The sequence below is a fragment of the Populus euphratica genome, unplaced genomic scaffold (genome assembly GCF_000495115.2).
Source record: "Populus euphratica unplaced genomic scaffold, PopEup_1.0 scaffold481.1, whole genome shotgun sequence".
NCBI lineage: Eukaryota > Viridiplantae > Streptophyta > Magnoliopsida > Malpighiales > Salicaceae > Populus > Populus euphratica.
Window position 1 is genome coordinate 65,473 of NW_011500361.1, and position 22,994 is coordinate 88,466.

A 22,994-nucleotide genomic window follows, 5' to 3' on the forward strand; every position below is an offset into this window, starting at 1 on the left:
ATATAATATTTTGATTATTTAGAACCTTAACTGATTTTAGAATTCAGATAAGGAGATTAACTATATAAAATAGTCCTTTTTATAAGACAAAATGATATTTCATTGATATTTTGATAACTAAAATTTTTATCTGATCTCAAAATTTGAGTAAAATAGCTAATTACATAAAAAATATTAATATTCTTAATATATCTTATTTATAATAAATTGCATTGTTTATTTAATTAATAAACTAAAAAAATTATATTTTTTATTCAATATATTTATAATAATAAAAAAAAAAGCCCTCCTTGCAAGATAAAATGATATTACATTGATGAGCTTGTGGATTCTATTGATTGAAACTCCAAATGACGAAATTCTTAGGATCTATTTCATGGTGAGAACAATAATTCAACCATGAGCTATGAGGTAACTACTCTTATTATTATATAAAAAATGAAGTGTATTTTGACAATGATAAAAGTGCCACATATAAATACTTCAAGGTAAGCGTTGTTTGGATAAGTTTCCTTTGACTTTTAATATACACGTTGTCTCCAACATCTTATGCCTATCTCTTTCATTTATTAAGTTATATACTTAATTAATTAAGCATTGTCATCTTAAAACTAATGACACTCTAATTTACAAAGCAAAATGTGCTGAGATATTGTTCGTTAAGAAACCGTTGTAGCATTTGCCATTGGTCATCGATTTCGAGCATTCAACTAGTTGAGACTGCATCTTGTCATGAAGCGTCAATGGTCATAATTTCTTTGTACTTTCAAGCTTTTACGTTATCCGTAGGACCACTTTCGACAGCAACCTGTAGGGTAGACGAATCGCCATCGTAGCTTGAATTCAATGTCCCATCTCTAGATTCGATCACGTAACTTTCAAACAAAGACCTTCCATCGTAATAAAATTCTGCTGAATTCTACTTTCAAACCAATCCAGCAGCCAGATCCCAATTGAACGTGTTTTTCAGTCATAGCCAAATTAAAAGCATGAGTTTTTTTATGGCACGTATGGGGTTTTATAGTAAATCTGTTAAATATTACACGATCGAATCCACATATAATATATTAAGGCATGCATATAAATTCAAGGTTGTGTTAGTGTCATTATTGTTGGAGATGTATCTATACACGGGATCGGCAATACGAATAATCTTTCAGTTTAATTTGTAAGAGTTTATGGGAAGTAAATATTTAAATAGATGGTAGGGACACTAATCTTTGAATCCTTCTATTTTCTTCACTCGCTTTCTTTGATTATGTACGCTTCATGTTTTTATTTTATTAGTCTCGCAATCCCAACAAAAACCCACCTCATTCTTATTCTTTTTAATATAAACTCAACCATGGCTTCCATGGAAATCATGATAAAAAGACAATGATATTTAATAAAAAAATTAATTTATATGAATTTTTTAATGGAAGTTCCTAGTAAAGTAATCGAAACTATATATCTGGGAGCAAAATTTGCAGTAACCCTATAGTAGGAAGATATTTTTGGAGGTATGCTCTTATGTCCCTTAATTGATAAGTTTTTACTCATGCTTCATTTTCTCTTATAAAATGATCAGATTCTTTGAGAAGTAACCTCAATCTGCAAAAAACTATTTCAGCATGACAGTTTAAATACACACAAGTATATTATAGTTTTCCTCTAAGGTATAAATCATGAAAAAACTCTTTTTTTATATATAATTTTTTTTTTAATTTAAGATATTTTAATGAATATTGATATTTCATATAAATAGTATTTTATACTAATAAAAATACAGTATAAAATTATTGAATTGTAAATTTAAATTTAGAAGTTAGAGAGAAGGTATATAAACATGATATAAATTTAAATTTGAAATCTCATTTTATAAAAGTGTAAAAAATTATACCGATAATTTTAATTTCAAGCTTGTTTGGATAAAATAAAAAAATGAAACGTCAAAGTTAGAAAATCTCGTTGTTTCTAAACCCTTATCCAGTTATCCTCGTTCCACCAGCTCTTGTTTGAATTCTTAAGCGTGTTTCAAGGTCAACAAAAACGAAAATTACAGGCCTTGTGTTAGCGTGAATGCATAAGAACATAAAGAACAAACTTTTAGCTTATCCTACATTACATTCTTGGAGATATCTATACATATCCATACATGTATAGATTTGCATTCCCCTGAAATTTTGCAAAGCCTTCGAATTTCTGCACACGGTATGTTTTAATTAATATTGTTCTTCAATTGATTGCTGTAATAATCTACAAGTCAATTATTAAACATAAATCTTATTCGCACTAGCAATTTGATGTTTGATTTTATGATTTCTTAACTTAGATCTAATAAGCTTGATTAATTTAATAATATGATAAGAAAAAAAATTAGCAACAATAATAAATAAATAAATATATTTGATTTATATCAACTTGAGTTAATTCAAAACAAAACAAATGATATTTAATAAAACAAATACAGGTTTGACATAATAAACTAAAATTAAATGTTGAGGGATGGAACTAAAAAAAATTAATTAAAAAGAATTTAAAATAAAATAAATAACGATTAAAATAACAAAAATAAAATCTAACATGTGAAAAAAAATTAATTTATATAAATTTTTTAATAGAAGTTCCTCTTAGAATAATCAAAGTATATATTTGAGAGTAAAATTTGTAGTAACTCTACAGTAGGAAGATATTTTTTGAGGTACGCCCTTATGTCCCTTATTTGATAAGTTTTTACTCATGCTTCATTTCCTCTTATAAAATGATCAGATTCTTTGAGAAATAACCTCAATCCATAGAAACTACTTTAGCATGGCAGTTTAAATACGGTATATTATAGTTTTTCTCTAAAGTAGAAATCAAGTAAAAAGCTCTTTTTTTATATATAATTTTCTTTTAATTTAAGTTATTTTAATTAATATTGATATTTCATATAGATAATAGTTTATACTAATAAAAACACAGTATAAAATTATTGAATTCTAAATTTAAATTTAGAAGTTAGATAGAAGGTATATAAACATGATGTAAATTTAAATTTGAAATCTCATTTTATACAGGTGTAAAATATTATACCGATAATTTTAATTTTAAGCTTGCTTGGATAATATAAAAAATGAAACGTAGAAGTGAGAGATGCTAAATATGAGCTATAACTTCATTCAAACCTAGTCCCCTTTGATTTATTGTAAAATGCTAAACATTATTATCAATAAATAATTTTATGAAGTCAAAACAATTGTATTATTTGTCAACGAACCATAATCAATATTGTATAAAATGAGACAATAGTAAAATAATAAAATTAAAGTTTAGAGCCATAATTAAAACATAGCAAAGAAAACCTAAAACCATGAATATTTATTGGTATAAAAAAATGATACAATAGCCTTAGATAATTTATCCAGTATAATAATAATAATACCATCATATAATCTTCAAAGTATTGGATCTCTATATTTAAAATTTAAGAGTGTCAAATTCATTTTCTTTTAAACATTATTTTTTAAAAAAAGCTTACTATACAAAGCTTTTTATAACTTTGTATTATAAGCATTGTAAAGAGAAAAAAACTATTGTAACTCATTTTTTGTATATTTTGAAAAATTAGAAAAATCCTAAAAAAAATATGTCGTTTAGTTAATTTTCATAATTTCATTATTTTTTTATTTGATTTTTGTTTCAAATAAATCTTGAAAATCATAAAAAAAGAAAATCAATGCAAAAATACAAAAATAAATTGAAAAATAAAATTTGGGGTTGAAATTGGTCAATAATTGAGCAACATAAGCTAAAATAAAATAAATAAATAAAATTTAGGGTTTTTAAGTCATAATTGAGGTTTTAATTGACGGAGAAATTGAGAAAAAAATAATTGGCTTGGTTTAATTTAATTTGGCTAAGAATTAGAGAAATTTAAAATTTAGAAATGGTTTCAAAATAAATAGTCAAGTTCAAAATCAATGGTGGACTTCATTAAAAAAGTAATTTGAAATTGAGAGTCAATTTACTTTAAAAATGAAGAATGAAAGAATCAACAATAGTTAAATGTGGATGACTAAATTGATTTAATTAGGGATGAAATTGAAAATAAATGCGACTTTAGGACCAATCCGATTGAAATTTCAGGAGTTTGAAAAAGAAGGACTAAATTGAAAAGAGACTAAATTGGAAAAATTAATTGAAGGGATTAAGTTGAAAGAGAATTCAAGATTGAAAGCCCTAATTGAATTAAATTGGAAATTTAAAAGTCAACATATGAAAAGAAGGAAATATTCCAAGGATCACTTGACTATTTATATAATTTCATTTCAGTCCTAGATGTTTCTTTCCAATCATTTCATTTCAATTAAATACCAATTTAATTCAATTCTTTCTAATTAATTCAATGCAGTCCATTATAAACCACTGATTGTTTTTTAAATTAATTCAATTTAGTCCAGAATCAATTCAAATCAAGGACTTACAATGTATTGCCAACAACACAGCACCCAAATCACCATATAGCTTGCCTTCTCCCTTACAAGACGAAGCCTTTTTTTTCCACCGAAAACCACCCTTTATATCCTATCTCTACCAATCCTTCCAAAAAAAAAATACCTACTATTACAATCAAAGACTTAAAAAGAACCATCAACCCCTTAAAATAGCCCCACCTCCTCAACAACCCCAAAACTCATTCTGTCTTTTTCTTTTATAACCATTATTGGTTATCATTGACCCATGACTAAACATAAACCCATTAGACTTGAATCTCCTTTAAATGGTTGCAGGTCTCTTCAACGAACATAGCCCCTTTACCCGAGGATTCCACACCATCATCTTTATCACATTCTCACCAACAGCCTATACACCCCCTATCTTCAAGCCAAAAACACATTCTAGTTCATATCAAACCACCCATAACAATTATCGCACATGTGCGACGTTGTAATGATCATCTTTTTGGGTATTCGTGGCATGGTAGGAGAAAGGGGGAGAGAGAGCTGCCCTACCCCTGTCTATTTATGTCGAAGGGGTAAGGTGGCTTGGGCGGCCATTATTCAGCCACCTTAAAGCGGCCTGCAGGGCTTGTCGCCTATATTTTTAATCATGGTGGTAGGCATGAGAGGGGTGTGCGTTGTGTTAGGTTTTTGGGTATCTAGGAGGGAGAGGGAGGGAGGGGAGCGCTAAAAAGGACGGGAAGAAAGCTTTTTCCCATTGGTGTTACCTAATTTTTAACCCATGTTTTGATAAATTTTCAAAAGAGAGAGAGAGAGAGAACATGTGGTAATAACAGAGAGCATCAAGGCTAATATTAAGGAATCAATTTGTCAAGGAGATAATTACTAAATCATATATAATTACTACAATATAAAATACCATCGATATAAGATTTGATTGGTGCTAACTCTAGAATATAATTACTACAATATAAAATACCATCGATATAAGATTTGATTGGTGCTAACTCTGGAACGTAATTACTGCAATATAAAATACCATAGATATATGATTTGTTGATGTTAGTTATAGAAGACAATCTTTACAATAATTATTGCAATATTTTCTTAAATAGCGCGTGAAGAGATTTCTATATAAGCAAACCTCAAGACATATGCAAAAGAAGAATATAATTACTACAATATAAAATACCATAGATATATGATTTCTTGATGTTAGTTATAGAAGACAATCTTTACAATAATTATTGCAATATTTCCTTAAATAGCGCGTGAAGAGATTTCTATATAAGCAAACCTCAAGACATATGCAAAAGAGGAGAAAAATTTATAAAAAAAGAACAATTTAGAGATAAAAAAATAGAGGGAAAACAAAAAACCCTAACCCTATTCTCTCTAAAAAAAACCACTGCGGCTGCTCCCCGACCATGACCAAAAACAAGTAAACAAACCGCCCTCTCTCCCTTTTGATTTTTATTCTTTATGAGTCTCCGGACACTGATTAGTACTTAAAAGTGCATTTTTATCATGGTTTTATATCATCATTTTGCACTTGACATGAGTCTCCGGACACTAACCTCCCTTCCCACTCTCCCAGCTAATAAAAGGTAGCCACTCATTCTTTATTCTTATTCCACATATCCCTATCTCTTCCCTCATCTCCTCAATATACTCAACTGCTCTCGTCTCTTCTCAGCATTTCCCTCTCAACAGTCATTCCACCATTGTCCCTCTCTTCTCTCATCCCCCATAAACCAACCTCCCATATATACTGGCCTCCATGGTCTCTCTTTCTTGGCTCTCCTAAAACTAGAGGTAGGCTGTGGCCCCTTTGCCCTCTGTAAAAAAACAAGCCAGCCAACCACTATACATTCCTTTCATCCTCACCCAGCAGAACCAGAGAAAGAAACTCCAGCCACTGCTTCTCCCCATCTCCTCTCTCGACTAGACTCGCCACCAATGCCCCTTTTTTTATGGATGATCGAACCAGGTCCTCATCTCCCACGACCGCTAAATCGAAGAAAGAAGACTGGGAGTAGATCTGAGAAGGAGAAAATAAAAAATTAAAACCAACTGTCTTGTGTATTTTTCTACTTCTTGTAGGTAACATTTTTTGTAACCACTAGTGAGGAAAGGAAGAAGGGAGGAAGCTATTCTAGATCCCCTGCTAATCTTGAATTTTTATGGTGGTGGCACATGAACCCACGCATCGCTAGTCTTCCTCCATTCCTATTAGTCTTCCTCTGCAATTCCTGAATATTTGGGGGTCTATTTTGCAATTTCTGAATTGTTTATTATGTCATTAGGTTTGTTGTGAATTTATAGTGTTTTGTATCATGTAAAAATAATGTGCGATTGGAGCATAGTAAAAGTGATGTGTGTGTGTTTTTTTGTTGTCTTTAATTGCGATTAACTGTGATGCTTGTGTTTTGAAAACAATTTATAAAAAATAATTTCTTATGTATTGCATACGACCAATACCCTAACATGTTTTAAATTTTTTTATACATAAAAAAACAAATATTTGAAATTTCAAAAATGTGTTTTTGCATGGATTTCATAAACAAAACAAAAATTAGTGGAGCATAGTAAAAGTGATGTGTGTGTGTTTTTTTGTTGTCTTTAATTGCGATTAAGTGTGATGCTTGTGTTTTGAAAACAATTTATATTTGAAATTTCAAAAATGTGTTTTTGCATGGATTTCATAAACAAAACAAAAATTATTTTCTTGCATTATAGATTTTACAACATATTTGTAAAACTCCAAAGGGTATTGGCTAATATTTAAAAAAAATACAAAGAATTTATTTTGGGGAGAATTCATCTGTTATTCACTATTAATGCTTGGTTAAAGAAATCTGAAAGGGATGAATATTCAAAATATTATTAAGAATAACTTGTTATTATTCACTGTTAATATTTAGATAAAGAAACCCTTAGTGGTAAATATGTAAAATAATTTTCTAGGAATGATATGTCATCACACATCCTTGAAAGAAGTCTTGATTATAATTAAGAACATTTCAATTTTTGACTCCACGATTTACTAGTTGTGAGAATATAAAACACTAAGGCAAATATAGGCTTTTAAAGTACTTTGAATTTCTAAATTATTGTCCCTTCTTCTTGTGATTTATAAGTCGTAAACTCTTGAAATACTAAGGGAAAATGAAATTTTAAAGCACATGAAATCTCCTTAGATTTCCATCTTAATAAATTTATTTTGAATCAAACACAGATTTTAAGAGATCTATATTGGTTCTCCTTGGTAATTTGTAGACATTTATAAAAGTATGATCCATATTAGCCAAGAGTTCTTACTTTTAGACTTTGAACCCAAATCCATTTACCATAGCAAACCTATCGTACAAAAACTAATTAAGAGAACACCAACACCATATCAATTATAAGGTAAACCAAACATCAAGTAGCTTACCTTAGGTGGGGCGTAATGGGGGCACTAATACATTTCCTTTACATAACCAATTTCTTTTCTTAGAATCTCTAAAAGACCAGTTAGGGTTTCTAGTGACCATAATATTAGTTAGTGACTCCCTTATTCACAAAACAAAGACCCCGACATGGAATAAATCCCCCGATCCAGGAATGGACGTCGAACTCCACTGTTAGGGTGCAACAAAGATAAAAAAAAAATGAACTTGATGTTTTAATTTGTATATGGTCAAACATCTAAAGAACAAATAAAATCATGTTGTATTTCACATGAAAATATAAAAACATGTTTCAACATATATTTGATTAGTACTTAAAAGTATTTTTCTCATCAATATTATCATTTTGCACTTGAAGCATCTATAACTCCTTAAAAATATAAAAACATGTTTTTCATCAATATTATCATTTTGCACTTGAAGCATCTATAACTCTTTAACTAAAGCATGTTTTATAATAACATATCTAATAAATATAAGATACCTTTAATTTATGGTAAATGTTCATCTTAAATGTAGGCCTATAATAACATATCTAATAAATATAAGATACCTATTATATAATTTCTCTTTTTTAGGGAAATTAGTTATTGAAGTACTTAAATGTCAATTACCATACAACTGAAAAGGAACTTTTTGCAGTGGTGTTTGCTCTTGAAAAATTCAGGTCATATCTACTTGGTACAAAAGTCATTGTTTTTACTGACCATGCAGCTCTCAGGTATCTTTTGAAGAAGAAGGAGTCCAAACCAAGACTGATTAGGTGGATCTTGCTTTTACAAGAATTCGATCTTGAGATCAAAGACAAAAAAGGTGCCGAAAACCATGTGGCTGATCACTTGAACCGACTGAGGACCGAGGATATTCCAACTGAAACAATAAGAGAAACATTTCCTGATGAACAGTTGTATATGTTGCACTCCTCTACAAGATCATGGTATGCTGATTTGGTGAACTATTTAGTCACCAAAAAATTCCCTCCAGGTTTGTCTACATCCCAAAAGGACAAGTTACGAGCTGATGCTAAATATTATTTTTGGGATACTCCTTACTTGTGGAAATTTTGTGTGGATCAAGTAGTAAGGAGATGTGTATCATAGGATGAATTTCATTCCATTCTCACTTTTTGTCATTCTCATTCTTGTGGTGGGCATTTTGGAGCAAAAAGAACAGCCCACAAGGTACTTGAAAGTGGTTTCTATTGGCCTTCTATTTTTAAAGATGCATATCACTTCTGCAAATCATGTGAAAAATACCAAAGAACAGGTAATATCACTCATAAAAATCAAATGATTTTAACAAATATTCTTGTAAGTGAAATTTTTGATGTTTGGGGTATTGACTTTATGGGTCCATTTCCTTCTTCTTTTGGAAATCTTTATATTCTTCTTGCTGTTGATTATGTGTCCAAATGGATTGAGGCGAAAGCCACACGAACTAACGATGCTAAGGTTGTTTTAGATTTTGTCAAGGCTCACATATTTGATAGGTTTGGCATCCCTAAAGCTATCATCAGTGATCGTGGCACTCATTTCTGCAATCGTTCCATGGAAGCATTGCTACGCAAATATCATATGACTCATCAAACATCCACAGCATATCATCCGCAAACGAATGGCCAAGCTGAAATTTCCAATCGAGAAATCAAATCCATTTTGGAGAAAACAGTGCAACCTAACCGACGAGATTGGAGTCTACGCCTTGGAGATGCACTTTGGGCTTATAGGACTGCTTATAAATCACCTATAGGAATGTCACCTTATAGAATGATTTATGGGAAAGCATGTCATCTACCGGTGGAGCTTGAACACAAAGCTTTTTGGGCCATTAAACAATGCAACATGGATTATGATGCTGCTGGGATTGCAAGAAAATTGCGACTGTAAGAGTTGGAAGAAATTCGAAATGATGCTTACGAGAATGCAAGGATTTACAAAGAAAAGACTAAGAATCTTCATGACCGAATGCTTACAAGAAAGGAATTTCATGTTGGAGACAAAGTCCTTCTTTATCATTCGCGTTTGAAACTTTTTCCTGCAAAATTGCGCTCTCGTTGGATTGGACCCTTTGTTGTTTCTAATATTTTTTTCTTATGGTGTAGTTGAAATTACAAGTTTAGAAACCAGCAAAGTACTCAAGGTCAATGGACATCGTTTGAAACCTTTCTATGAAGGTTGGACGGCAGAACTCACCGCTTCTGTAGAGTTAGCTGAACCAATCTATGAAGAATGAGCATGCCATATGTCAAGCCAATGACATAAAGCAAAAACGCTTACTGGGAGGCAACTCAGCACACGAAAAGAAAAATCAGATTTGCTTTCTTTTTCCTTATCTTTTATTTTTTTGTATTTTAATTTATTTTTTGTCATTCTCTTATGTTCCTTTGCTTTTATTTCAACATTGAGGACAATGTTGTGTTTTAAGTGTGGGGGTATTGGGAGAATTTTTATTTTCTTATTTTAGTTTTCTTTGTTGTTCTTAAAAAAAAAATTGTGTTTGATCTTTTTAACTCCCATTGGTTTTTGAGAATATGAGTATTATGTATGAGAATTAATTGAGATAGATAAAGATATAAATCAAAAGAAAGAGTATGCATGCAAATTTTAAGGTTTAATTGGTTTAGGGATTGACTTTGAGAATATGCCATGTTAATTTTATAGTGTTATACCACTACAAGTTTTTGAGCCTTCAACATTGTATTCTTTGAGTGTGCATTCTTTCAATGATATGTATCTCTAGAACTTGCTTCATATCTTATTGAGATTATATTCCATTACAAATATACATGAAGATGATAAAGAAAATAGGAATTTTAAAGCACTTGAACCAGAAAGCCAACCTAAAGCATATTATCCTTAGTGAGCCCCTTTTGAGCTTGTTTATCTTTTCTTTGCTTTATCCATGTATAAGCCTTAACTTTATATATATTTTCCTTTTCCCTTGGCCAAGGATTAGTAGAGCATGTACTTGTGATACTTTATGGAATTATGGTTGGAAATTATGTGAAAAGACAGAAGAAGTGATGCTTGATGAAAAGATGGGAAAAATTACAAAAAAAAAAGAAAAAAAGAAAAGAAGAAAAAAAAATGTTCCTTTATGTCCTTAAGATTTTATGTTAAAAGAGCTTAAAATCAAAAGGAGTTAAGCATTGGTGATTAAAGATGAAAAATTTATGAGCTTCAATGAAATATCTTATTTGAAATATCATTTTTTGGAATGCTCTACTTTCTTTGATTTGAACCTTTTCTTTTACTCTCTTTTACCTCACCTTAACCTTAGCCCCATTACAACTAGAAAATAAGACCTTTTGATTCATGCATTGTTTGTAATATGTTAGTAATGGAGATGAGATTGAAAAGCAAGCTTATGGTAGAACATACTCTTTGATTGAATTTGAGAGATTTAAACACATAAACCCTAAACACATGAGTGTTGGAGTGTATATCAATGAGAGGACCTATCACTGTGGCATGGCATAAATTTCATTTAAATCCCGACGATTGATTGAATTTTGAAGTTTGCATGTAAACAAATTCATAAAATTTTATTTATTTTATCCTTTTTTATTATATTATTATTTATAATGCTTGTACTCTTGGACATTGATGGGAGATTAAGAGATTGATCATGGTTATTTTCAATTTAATTTTATTTATCCTTTCTCGAGAACGAGAAAGAGCTAAGTGTGGGGGTATTTGATGTAACCATATTATTCGATAGTTTCACCCATATTTACCTAATGTTTTGTCCATGTTTTATATGTAAAATGCCTTGATATTCTTTGTTTTATGTTTTGAAGGCACTTTTGGATGAAAAATGCAAAAAGGAGTAAATTGAAGATAATTGACAGATTTGACGTTCAGTCGATATTTTGTGCAGAGCGTGAGTTCTAGAGATCAAAATGAAATGATTCCAGTGGAAATAAAAAGCTAACATCCATATCTTTCTGGAAATGTAATGCAAGAAAAATAAAAATAGGAAGATCATGGAAATCACATCCTTCAAAGTCAAATCTCGCATTCTGCCACTGTTGACCTTTGTCTATTCAAAATTCAATATCTGGAGCTATAGAAGTCCAATTTATGCAAACTCAATTTTTTTGGATTCCTGACTCAAAGGTCTATAAGCGCTCCAAATTTCATCCAAAACATATGTCAGATGAGGGCGATATGAGTTTTCAAAGATGATAACTGAATTCTGCTAGCAATTAGGTTTCGTGAAGAAATGAGTCCAAATTACGTTTCGAAGCTTCTAAACCGTCATCCAAGTTTTTATATCAGCAATTTAGCTCCTCTAAGTCAGAGTTTGAAGATTTTGTGCAAGGCTATTTCTCTTTTTTAGGGAAATTAGTTATTGAAGTACTTAAATGTCAATTGTCAACTTAAGGGACGACTACTTTGTAAATTAGGAACTAGGGTTTCTTAGCATATAAAAAGAAAGAGAGAGAGGAGAGAAGGGGGCAGCAGCCAGAAGTTAAGAAACACAAATTCTCTCCTCTACAAACCCAAAAAAATCATGCTCTCTTCATTCTTTAAGAGTAGTTGTTCAATAGTTATGCAAGGCTAAGCTCTTTTCTTGGTTGCAAGGACACAACAAACCTTCAGATTTCAAGAACCGTGAGATTTATTCTTCCTTTTATTTTCAGTTTATATTATGAATAAGTATGGTTGTTTTCCTATGCATATTTTTTATGATTGTTGTTGATAATTGCTAGAGTGGAACTCTAAGTTATTATTGTGAACAATTTATTACTAAGTTTGATATCAAAACCGGAGTTGTGATGTATGAACTTGTGAAGCAACTAAGCTTGATAATTATGGCGGAACTACATTATTAAACTTAGGGAGAACACTCAAATATCTAGTTTTAGGGCTGCCATTGAACTAAATCATTAATGCGGACATTGTGATTGTTTGTTGGTTAGGATTAGTTATACGGCGGATCCGTTAATTAACCAATATTAAGAATAGATAAAAATTCAGAATATAAATTGTAGTTTTGTTTCAAGGATCAGTTCTAATTTCCGTTGGTGGATGTGTGCTTGCAACCAAGGTTTGTTTTCTTAATAAATTTCGATTTCAATTGATTTTGTTTGCTAGTTTAATTTCTTCCATAGTTTAGATCATCACAAATCAAAACCCCCCAATTGCATAACGTATAGCATAAAAATCTGAACTAAATCTTCTTTGTGGGATCGACCCCTTGCTTGCTCTATACTATCTTGTGTGTTGTGTTTTAAGTTAGGGTAATTAATTTGTGCGACCACGACATTGCAACATTGCCCACATATATAATATTCAAATAAATAATATTTACGCAAATGAAAGTTGCTTTGAATCTATCTCTCTCTGCCTCTCTCTGCTTGCCTTAATAAAAAGACCTTTCCAGAATATTTGCTTGCTTGTGATTTTTAAAAAAATAAAAAAATAGTAGTTTTGTTTTTAGTTAGTATACATGATTATGAACTTATATATAAGATGTATTTCTGATATTAAATGAAAAGATAGTTTGTTTTGTTTTTGAAACAGTTCGACTGTACGATCGATCAATGTTAAAAGTTCCCAACACATCCTCTTTATTTAAGAGTAATTTTTTTATTAAAAATTTAATAGAGTTTCATTTACATTTAAGACATCCTAGGTCATTTACTACTACCAATTTACTCAATCAATTCCATCATCATATGGTCTTATAATTTCACAGCTCATGTAGTCCACACAATATATATATATATATCCTACAAGTAGGTTCAATATGAATATAGTCCAAACATCATATCATAAAATTTAAAAGAAAGAAATATTAATATGCAAAGAAAGCATTTACAACATAATAATATGCAAAGAAAGAAATATTAATATGCAAAGAAATATTTTAAAAGGATTAATTACAAGATAACTAAAATGCTACATGCTAAGCTGAACTTTTATAAATACATCAAGGTTTACACAAAAGTATACTACATAAATGTGTTAATTCCCTTTTGTTTAAGTTAAGGATTTACATAAGCTTCACAAAGTAGGTTCCTAAACTAATAATCTCCATGGATATTTGATAGACATGTTACATAAACGAACATGCCGTTATGTTGATAAAGAATATATAAATGCTCATGTAATGAATACGAATGAAGTATAAATTTTCTATCTGATCCATAAGAATTTTAACAGAGAACTTATATTTTGCTTGTAAATCTTTTAACTCACTTAACACTTATTTGTATATTCTTAATTTTAATACTTTTATTTACTTACACGAACTGGGTGACCTTGCAAAGTCTAATCTTGAAATTCATTTTCCAACAATCCTATCATGGATGTCATTAGCCGAAGCTAATCATATAATTCATATCCTGACAATCCTATCACAGATGACATTAGCCGAAGCTAATCTTGTAAATCACTAGACTTTATTAACATTGAACACGACATTTATTGTAATTACATTTACTAGAAGAATTTTAAATTGTAAAAGTGCAAATAGGAGAAAAATCCCGCACTTGCTTCGCCTCTCTCGTGACTTACCTTAATAGAAGATCCAATCCTGGTTGCTCCTCTTGAATCATAAGAAAGTTTTTGGTTATGATTCCTTCAAGCCGTTATTACAGAGAATCCATATTCATCCATTACTCATATGTTACTTTCTATATATATTCATTTCCTCATAATAGCATACATATATCACATATATTTTCAGAGTTAGTATCTTAATATGCAAGTGTTCGTATGACTCAATTCTTTTATATTCTTATATATAGTATTCATGTGAAAAAGTCTACTATTATTGTCTAACTTTGAACTGTTATTGTCCAATTTTCAACTGTTACTATCCCACCATTATTGTCTAACTTTGAATTGTTATTGCCTAATTTTCAATTGCTACTATCCAACTATTACTGTCTAATTTTGAACTGTTACTGTCTAATTTTCAACTATTACTGTTCAATTTTCAACTGTTACTGTCTAACCGTTACAGTCTAATTTTGAACTGTTACTATCTAAACACTCACCAGATTTTTTTTACTATATCTAAAGTTCTAAAACTTCATCTTAAGTGAGATTGATCTTCTTAGAAAGCTAAGACACGAGGCTACAAGTTCTCTGAAGGAAGGAGAACCTAGTTTTGCCTCTAAGATAGTCAAAATTGCCCATTAACTAATTAGTCGTACTGCCCTACATAATCAGTCATGACTCAGTCTGAGTTGGTAACCTATAATTGGAGTTCTACATCTCCAAATTGAGGAAGACCAGTTTTCTTGGTTAACTAACATTCAAATCTAAAATTTCTATAAGGAACCCTATTCTAATTACATCATCCTTCTACTTGAAATCTCATCAAAAGTCAGGAGACAAGTCTCTCTAGATTCGTCTCCCTCTCCCCTTCAAACAATACTTTCATAAACTACATACCACACCCATGAATTAACTTAATCTTAACAATAAGTACTTTTTCCCCAATTTATATCCAAGAACCTTAACCTATGATTCAATATCAAGGCATCAATTCTTTATCAAATTACAAATGAATTTTTTTAAGATCATGTTTAGAACACCTTACCCGATACAAATTAAGATTTTGATCTTCAACCAATTGCAGATTCTCAACTCCCTCCTTTCTTTTCTTCTTGTTCAATTTCTTAGTAATTCTTTGCCCTCAAGTGTTTATCCCATCTATGAACTCTTAATCTTGGATGAGTTCTTGAAATTTCAGTGTTTCTCTCTTGATTTCTTAAGAATGGGTATAAAACTCCCTATTTTCACTCCTTATAGTTCAAATATTTTTTTTGAGTGTATTATTCTCTTCCATTATTTGCATTTAGGCCTTTTTTTTCTTTTGAGTGTATTATTCTCTTCCATTAAATCCAACCCTCAATAGTATCGAGTTTATTATAATGTCCCAAATTATTTCACCTGAAAATTCATATTAAAAAATTTATGAATTCCTATTTTTATTTAACCATATGAATGAATTTCTTCCCTTTTATTCATTTATTTAATTATTTTTCCTGGGGTTTATAATTTTTATATTGATATTAGAGCGATTATGTTTTTTATTTAATAAGATAATAATCTCCTTACTGAGAAGGATTTTTATTTGACCATAAACAAACCAATGATTAAAAAAATATAATAATAACTTAATTTATATCAGACAAATGAATAATACAGCTTACCTCATGTAAGGTTTATTAGGGGTGCTCATACCTTCTTCTTATGCAACTAGTCTCCATACCCGAACTCTAAGACCAGTTATGATTTCTAATGATCAAAATACTAGATGATGACTCATTCCCTCTTTTTATTAATAAAGAACAAGAATTCCTTGTCCTTTTCACCTATACCATTTTCCCATTCTATTCCTGATTAAGGAAGATGATCACTATGACGTTGCGTTCAAGCAACATTTACTCTCTTAAAGAATGATATAGGCCCTCTTTCTTGAAACTAAACTTTTAGAAACCTTTGCCTTCATTGATCATTTCTTTACAAGTATGTTTTACTCTTGACAAGGTTAAAGATGCAATTTAATACTATGATAATAATAAAGTTGTTAAACCTAATGGGGTCAACTTCTTTTTCATTAAGAAAGCATGAAATACAATGAGAAGTGACATCTTTAATATGGTTAATGACTTTTATTTGATTGATTCCCTTTCTCGTGGCATCAATAGTTCATTCATCTCCTTCTTAAAGTGGCTAGCTCTAACAACCTTAAAGACTACATATACATATGAGTTTCATTAGAAGTCTTTACAAGGTTATCTCAAAAGTGTCAGCTAACATACTTAAGGATGTTATGCCTGGGTTATTGGTGTTGATAAGAATGCTTTCATAAAAAAAAGGACAAATCTTTGATAATGTTTTTTATTATCAATGATGTATTAGTCACTTAAAAAGAAGAAAACTTAAAGTTTATCTATTCAAGTATAACATTTATAAAGCTTTTAATTGAGTGATTTAGGGGTATTATGATCACATGGATGAGATTTGGTTCATGTTTGAAAGGATGGATCCACAAATTTATTTTGACAAAAAAATTGCTATTCTTTTGAATGGCTCTCCAGCTAGAGAATTTTCTATAGAAAAGGGCTCGCATCAAGGATATTCTTTATCACTATGTTTTTTCAATATATGCACTGAAGGACTTAGTAGAATGCTAAATAAAGGGTGTGATTTGAGATTAATTGATGATTTTAGTTTTGGTCAGGCTTAATTGAATATTATGTAACAAAAAGTAAATTTACCATCATAATTAATAGCAATATTTACAAAAATAAGAAACTGATTCTATTATCACGGGAGGCACAAAATCTGGTAATGTTCATGGTTAGAGCTAGGCTTGAGTTGACACTTGTTTGAAATGGTTAGTTTCCTTGATAACCATAAGGCTGATGGTTCACAAAGTGTGACTAAAAGTTGTGACCTTGTGGCCTGACTTTGTTATCGCAAGTTATGCAGTTTTTCTTAGCTCAAATTATCTTTGGAACATTGATTTTATGAATTTGCTTTTTTCTTTCTTTCGCCTATCTTTTTAGCATTTTAATGCTCATGGTGGATAACCCTATAGATAATGATATCTCATTACATTGAAAATGAGATATTTATTAGATATTGTTTTTCATGTAAAACCTTTTTTTTTATTCAAGGAAACACCACTCCTAGAAAAGCACATTTTATAGACCCAGGTGAGGGAATAAAATCCTGACTGTCCTAAGTTCTTATAAGAGATGCACGTCCTGACTCGAACTCGAGACCTGCTGTGCAGATGTCAAGCCCTTTGCAATCACACCACGCTCTTTAGAGACTTTTTCATGTAAACCATTAACACAAAATCTTGTTATGGAATAGTGTCTTAGGCTTTGCAAAGTAAGTCTAACTTACTGGATTTGGATGTCTCTCCCACACAAATTAATATTTTTGTATTTTTATACATAATCTCTCTCTTTAATTCATAATCAACCACCTCCTCAACACTCTCCTATCATCATTTTATAGTGTATATCAAGCTATTTTAGTTCTCTAATTTTTTTATTTTTGGTTTATCCAATAAATTTGCATTTGTTTATACTATAATCTATTAAACAAACCATAATAAATGATGGTGCAGAAGAATTGTATTATTACTAAATGAATCATAATCCGAATGAAAAAATATACAATAGTAAAATAATCAAATTAAATTATAAAACCTAATTAAACATAAAACAATAGATTGGTACCTGTATGTTCCTCAGTGAAAGTGTCCCATATAGCTGGTCCTCTACCATGTTTGTTTGTTTCACCTTCATACTGCATATCATAATAAAATAATAACGAAAAATTAATTAACATATCTAGTATTATTTTAAATAATGTTCTGTTGTCCCCTCCTAATTACTGCACAAGAAGCAGCAAAATTTAGAGTATGTACCTGGTAAGCTGATGAGGATGTTCCGAAAACAAAATCATCTGGGAAAGAATAACGGCTGAAGTCATCGATGCTTCCCATTGCAGTCCAAGTATTGAAGCTGGCACTTAGATAAATAGGATTGGATATTATAAAGGCTTGGGCTTATTGTGTGGAACAGAGGTTTGTCTGGGTACAAAAGAATGTAACGCAAGTTTGTAAATGAGGCAGAGATTCTGTGCTTTTCCTTTTCCTCGATAGGAGAGATGGTGAGTTACAGAGCTGTAGAATGTATGAAGATGTAGAGATTTGATGCAAGATGGCATGGATGGAACGACCATTTTATAGGCACTAGCTCCCAGCGTGTACAAGCAGCATTTTCTTGACCTTTTCTTCTTCTTTTTTTTTTTTTAGTTTAAATTAAGGATTAATTTCTTTGACTTTGACAAAGTTATCTCATAAATGCTTCTCTTTTTGTCCATTTTTTTATTGTCCTGGTGAGGACGCATTACTTCATAATTTGTAAGAAGTTTCAAATGATCAAAATAAGTTTATGGGTTATAGGAAAAAAACGATGGGTAAAATCAAGCTGCCTCTGTAGGGTCCCATAACAATAGACTCTTTTCTTTCACCCATCCACTTCGGGGTGGCTTCCTAAAATCTTTCCTTTTCAACTTTTCCACGAAGACAGTAGATCAGTTCCCCATATAAAAATTGTATTAAAAAAATTTCTAAAAGAAAAACATTTCTAAAATATTATTGTAAGCACATGTACATATACAATAAAGCCAAAAGAATTACAAACAATTGAAAACTTTAGCTGACAATGATCAGGAAAAAACTCAAATTAACAACAAAGTGCCCCACCCAATACACGGCAAAAAATAAAGTGAAAGGCATCGCCGGCCACCTCAACCAATCAAAGTATACCTTCCATCAATATAACCATCTAGCAAGCTAGTAGATAAAACATCACAACCAGCCACAGCTGAGAGATGGACATCATCAAACCAGCACTGCACCCACATTTGAGAAAAGCCACCAGTAGCTACGAAAGAACACCGGCAGCCCTAACAAACAAAACAATAACCAGCCTGAAAGATGTTTTATTCATGAAAATATAAAACCATGTAGAAGAAAATTTGAAATTTACAAAAAGCAAGAGGTACAGGAGTGTAAGAATTATCAAACACCCTCTCGTACAAGAGATACACAGGAGCACATGATAGTGTTAGTATGGTATGTCATACATGTACGTCGCGATAATCATTTTTCTGAATTGAACATGGTTTTTCTGAATTGAGAATGGTATGGATGAAAAAGATAAGAAACCTTTTATTTATTAGTAAAAAGAAAAAAATAAAAGTTATTATCTAATATTTTGGTTATTAATATCCTTATGACCTAAAATTTTGTGTAAGGAGATTGATTGTAAAATTTTGTGTAAGGAGATTGATTGTATAAAAAAAATGTATTAATTAATATATTTTATCTGTGATAAGTTGTATTATTTATTTATATGATATAAACTAAGAAAATATTATAATTAACTATTAATCTATTTCTAGCCTTCCTTCTCATAAGACAAAATGATATTTCATTGATATTTTTATCACTAAAAATATTAATTAATCTTAGAGTTTGAGTAAGATGATTGATTGCATAAAAAAATTATATTAATGCTCTTAATATATTTTATCTGTGATAATCTATATTGTTTATTTGTTTAATATAAATTATAAAAATATTATTTTTTTTAATTATTTATATGTTTATAAATAAAAAAATTCCTCCTCACGTGAAAAAATGATATTCCATTGATGAGTTTGTGAATTTTATTGATTGAAAACTCTAAATAGTGTAATTCTTAGGATCTACTCTATGGTCAGGATATTGTTTGTTAAAAAAACCATTGTAGCCTTTTTCCATTGGTCATCGGTTTCGAGCATTCAACTAGTTGAGACTGAATCTTGTCATGAAGCGTGATTCAAAAGCGGTGCCTTTGGATATCTCCCTTGACACTGTAAGACATCGTAATTAAATTCTGCTGAATTAGTCAAGTCAAGCCTCTCGTACTTGAGATTTGTCAGCATTTGAAGGTATTTGAGGCTAAAAAAGGCGGGTAAAATGAAGCTGCCTCTGTAGGGACGTCCCATAACAACAGACTGTTTGTTTTCACCCATCCACTTGGCGGTGGCTTCCTAAAATCTTCCCTTTTCAACTAATAGATTAGTTCCACAATATATATTAAAAACATTTCACAATTAGATGTTAGCATATTCTTTACCATTTTACGTCTATACCTCCTTGTAACATCATGATAGTGTTAGTATGATATGTCATATATATATATATATATATATATATATATATATATATATATATATATGGCATTGCAATAATTATTTTTTTGTATTAAAAATTATATTGATGGAAATAACAAGGAATTATTATCCTTTATTAGTAAAAAAAATAAATATTATCATTTAATATTTTAATTAATTAAAACCGTAACTGATTTTAGAATTTAGATAAGGAGATTAGCTATGTAAAACAATCCTCCTCGTAAGATAAATAATATTTCATTGATATTTTGATAATTAAAATTTTTATCTGATCTTAAAATTTGAGTAAAATAGCTAATTGCATAAAAAATATTAATATTTTTAATATATCTTATTTATAAATTGCATTATTTATTTAATTAATAAACTAAAAAAAATATATTTTTTATTCAATCTGTTTATAATAATAAAGAAAAAAAGCCCTCCTTGCAAGATAAAATGATATTACATTGATGAGCTTGTGGATTCTATTGATTCAAAACTCCAAATGATGTAATTCTTAGGATCTATTTCATGGTGAGAACAATAATTCAACCATGAGCTATGAGGTAACTACTCTTATTATTATATAAAAAGTGAAGTGTATTTTGATAATGAAAAAAGTGCCTCATATAAATACTTTCAAGGTTAGCGTTGTTTGGATAAGTTTCCTTTGACTTTTAATATACACGTTGTCTCCAACATCTTATGCCTATCTCTTTCATTTATTAAGTTATATACTTAATTAATTAAGCATTGTCATCTTAAAACTAATGACACTCTAATTTACAAAGCAAAATGCGCTGAGATATTGTTCGTTAAGAAACCGTTGTAGCATTTGCCATTGGTCATCGATTTCGAGCATTCAACTAGTTGAGACTGCATCTTGTCATGAAGCGTCAATGGTCATAATTTCTTTGTACTTTCAAGCTCTTACGTTATCCGTAGGACCACTTTCGACAGCAACCTGTAGGGTAGACGAATCGCCATCGTAGCTTGAATTCAATGTCCCATCTCTAGATTCGATCACGTAACTTTCAAACAAAGACCTTCCATCGTAATAAAATTCTGCTGAATTCTACTTTCAAACTAATCCAGCAGCCACATCCCATTTGAACGTGTTTCTTAGTCATAGCCAAATTAAAAGCATGAGTTTTTTATGGCACGTATGGGGTTTTATAGTAAATCTGTTAAATATTACACGATCGAATCCACATATAATACATTAAGGCATGCATATAAATTCAAGGTTGTGTTAGTGTGAATTCTTGTTGGAGATGTATCTATACACGGGATCGACAATACGAATAATCTTTCAGTTTAATTTGTAAGAGTTTATGGGAAGTAAATATTTATATAGATGGTAGGGATACTAATCTTTGAATCCTTCAATTTTCTTCACTCGCTTTCTTTGATTATGCAGGCTTCATGACTGGAATGACTGAACTTTATCTATTGGTAATAGAAGTAAAATTATAAATATATAATATATGTTTTTTTGTTTTATTAGTCTCGCAATCCCAACAAAAACCCACCTCATTCTTATTCTTCTTTTTCAGTAACTTTATTCTAAATTAATATTATTTGAACTTCTGAATTTTTAAATTTGTTATAAATATTTTATTTTTATATTAATTTCATTATTTTGCTCTTCTATTGAATAGATGTTTTTTTTTAAGTTATATATATTTTTAACTTATTACTGACGGTGTTATCGACAGATTCAATCTATTAGTATATTCTAGAGAATTCAAAAAGAATTACTGCAAATATCACTTTCACTGCTTAATTATCGACAAAATGGCATATGATCTTTTTATCGATTATATGCCAAATTTACCAAGGAAAATACCAATAGCGAAAAAAAATCATTTATTGAATTACATATGGTTTTTCTATTAATGATATATCATATTCATCAATGAAAATATGGATGGAATGAAATAAATAATTATTTTTTTATATTTTTATCATCAATAAATCCATTGGTAATTTTATACCAGCAGATTCACCAACAAATCACAAATCATCAATGAGAGTTTTAAAGTATTTTTGTTTATAAGTCCATCAATAAAATTTATGCATATGAACTAAGAGTAAAAGTACCAACAAAACATTTTATCAATAAATGTAAAAGTTTTAGTAGTGACTTCAATTTTTACTCCAAACAAAATTTTATTTCAATTTTGTTCTTGATTTTAAAAAATTCTTGATTAAAGATTTTTATATAAACTCAACCATGGCTTCCATGGAAATCATGATAAAAAGACAATGGTATTTAATAAAAAAAATTAATTTATACGAATTTTTTAATGGAAGTTCCTAGTAGAGTAATCCAAACTATATATTTGGGAGCAAAATTTGTATAAAAGTAACTCTATAGTAGGAAGATATTTTTTGAGGTATGC

General features: G+C 30.1%; 1 protein-coding gene across 1 annotated transcript in view; it reads right to left on the reverse strand.

The window, feature by feature from the left end:
* Positions 1 to 18,565, reverse strand: part of LOC105114055 (beta-glucosidase 12-like) — a 24,051-nt gene extending 5,486 nt beyond the window's left edge. Inside the window, exons 1-2 of the mRNA XM_011010467.1 lie at positions 18,287 to 18,565; positions 18,096 to 18,165 (exon numbers count right to left, since the gene is read on the reverse strand). Coding sequence (XP_011008769.1) covers positions 18,096 to 18,165; positions 18,287 to 18,364 — 148 coding nt within the window. The 5' untranslated portion in view covers positions 18,365 to 18,565. The remainder of the gene's footprint in view (positions 1 to 18,095; positions 18,166 to 18,286) is intronic.
* Positions 18,566 to 22,994: the final 4,429 nt, after the last annotated feature.